Source organism: Nestor notabilis, unplaced genomic scaffold (assembly GCF_000696875.1).
Source record: "Nestor notabilis isolate BGI_N333 unplaced genomic scaffold, ASM69687v1 scaffold15362, whole genome shotgun sequence".
Lineage (NCBI taxonomy): Eukaryota > Metazoa > Chordata > Aves > Psittaciformes > Psittacidae > Nestor > Nestor notabilis.
The window spans coordinates 2,510-3,993 of NW_009919811.1; the positions used below are offsets into that span (position 1 = coordinate 2,510).

A 1,484-nucleotide genomic window follows, 5' to 3' on the forward strand; every position below is an offset into this window, starting at 1 on the left:
ATGGAGTGCGTCCAGGTGGTGAGTACCGGGAGGATGAGGCGTGACATCCTGCTGGGTGTGGGTCCTGCCCCCTTTCCCCGCAAGCAGGGGTGTCATGGTGCTGTTCTCTCTCCCCCACAACCAAAGACAAAGGATGTGCAGAAGGCCATGGATGAGAAGAGGTTTGATGAGGCCATCCAGCTGCGCGGGAGGTGAGGAGTGGGGCCTGGGATGGGGTGGCCAAAAGGATGTGCTAGGATGGGGGCTTCTCTCTGGAAGGAAACCGTTGGCTCCTGCTGCTGGAAGGGCATCCCCCCTCCCTTCCCGGGGTCTAGATGCTGCTTGGGGCCACGCTGCCTTATCCTTGCAGGAGCTTTGAGAACAACTGGAACATCTACAAGCTGCTGGCGCACCAGAAGCCAGCACAGGAGAAGGTGAGGAGGGGCGGAGAGTGGCAGTGGTCACCGTCCCCACCTTGGGGGACATGCACCCATGTGTTGTCCCCATTGCTGTCCCCACAGAGCCCCTTCAGCCTGGCCATCCTGAACGTGGGTGCCCCTGCCGCCGGCATGAACGCTGCCGTCAGGTCAGCTGTGCGAATCGGCATCTGCCAGGGACACACCGTCTACGTGGTGAGCGACGGCTTCGAGGGCTTGTCCAAGGGACAGGTAAGTGGGATGGTGAGCCTGGGTGCTGCAGATTGCCCAGGGGGATGGGTTTGGGCTTGGAGGGGCGTAACAGGGTGTTTCTCTCACCCCAAAACTGAGCTCTGCTGCTTTGCAGATCCGTGAGGTGGGCTGGCACGATGTGGCGGGCTGGCTGGGACGTGGTGGGTCCATGCTGGGCACCAAGCGGTAAGCGCAGCCCCAGAGGGGTGTAGGGGAGGGGATACCCCTGTCCTCACCTTATGGTCTCTCCTCCATTTCCCCTAGGACGCTGCCCAAGACCTGCATGGAAAAGATCGTGGAGAATGTGCGGAAATTCAACATCCAGGGGCTGCTGGTCATTGGGGGGTTCGAGGTGCGGGGACAATCCTCAGCCCTATTTTGGAGGGGGCTGGTTGGGCTGTCAGCATCCCACGTGGTGCAGGCACCCCAGGGCATCCCTTTTGGGATGTGGATCCATCCCTGGGGCTGGCAACTCCCCAGCTCTGGGCTGCTTGCAGGCCTACGAGGGAGTGCTGCAGCTGGTGGAGGCCCGCGGGCAGTACGAGGAGCTCTGCATTGTCATGTGTGTCATCCCCGCCACCATCAGCAACAACGTGCCTGGCACCGACTTCAGCCTGGGCTCGGACACGGCTGTCAACGCGGCCATGGAGGTGAGGGACAGGGCCAGGGGCAGCTCTCAAAGCCATCCATGGTCCCATCACGTTTCTGCATGGCACACTGGGAATGAACCAGGCTCCCATCCCCGGCTGCAAAGGTGAGTTTTCCTGGTGTGACCCCCCCTTTCTCCTTGCACAGAGCTGTGACCGCATCAAGCAGTCAGCCTCAGGCACCAAGCGT

General features: G+C 61.5%; 1 protein-coding gene across 1 annotated transcript in view; it reads left to right on the forward strand.

Annotated features, from left to right (window-relative positions):
- The window catches only part of LOC104402514 (ATP-dependent 6-phosphofructokinase, liver type-like), a 5,202-nt gene that overhangs the window by 2,314 nt on the left and 1,404 nt on the right, over positions 1 to 1,484 (forward strand). The window contains 8 exon segments of the mRNA XM_010010405.1: positions 1 to 18; positions 127 to 191; positions 350 to 413; positions 501 to 647; positions 763 to 833; positions 912 to 999; positions 1,145 to 1,297; positions 1,443 to 1,482. The exon segment at positions 1 to 18 is cut by the window's left edge and continues 30 nt beyond it. Coding sequence (XP_010008707.1) covers positions 1 to 18; positions 127 to 191; positions 350 to 413; positions 501 to 647; positions 763 to 833; positions 912 to 999; positions 1,145 to 1,297; positions 1,443 to 1,482 — 646 coding nt within the window.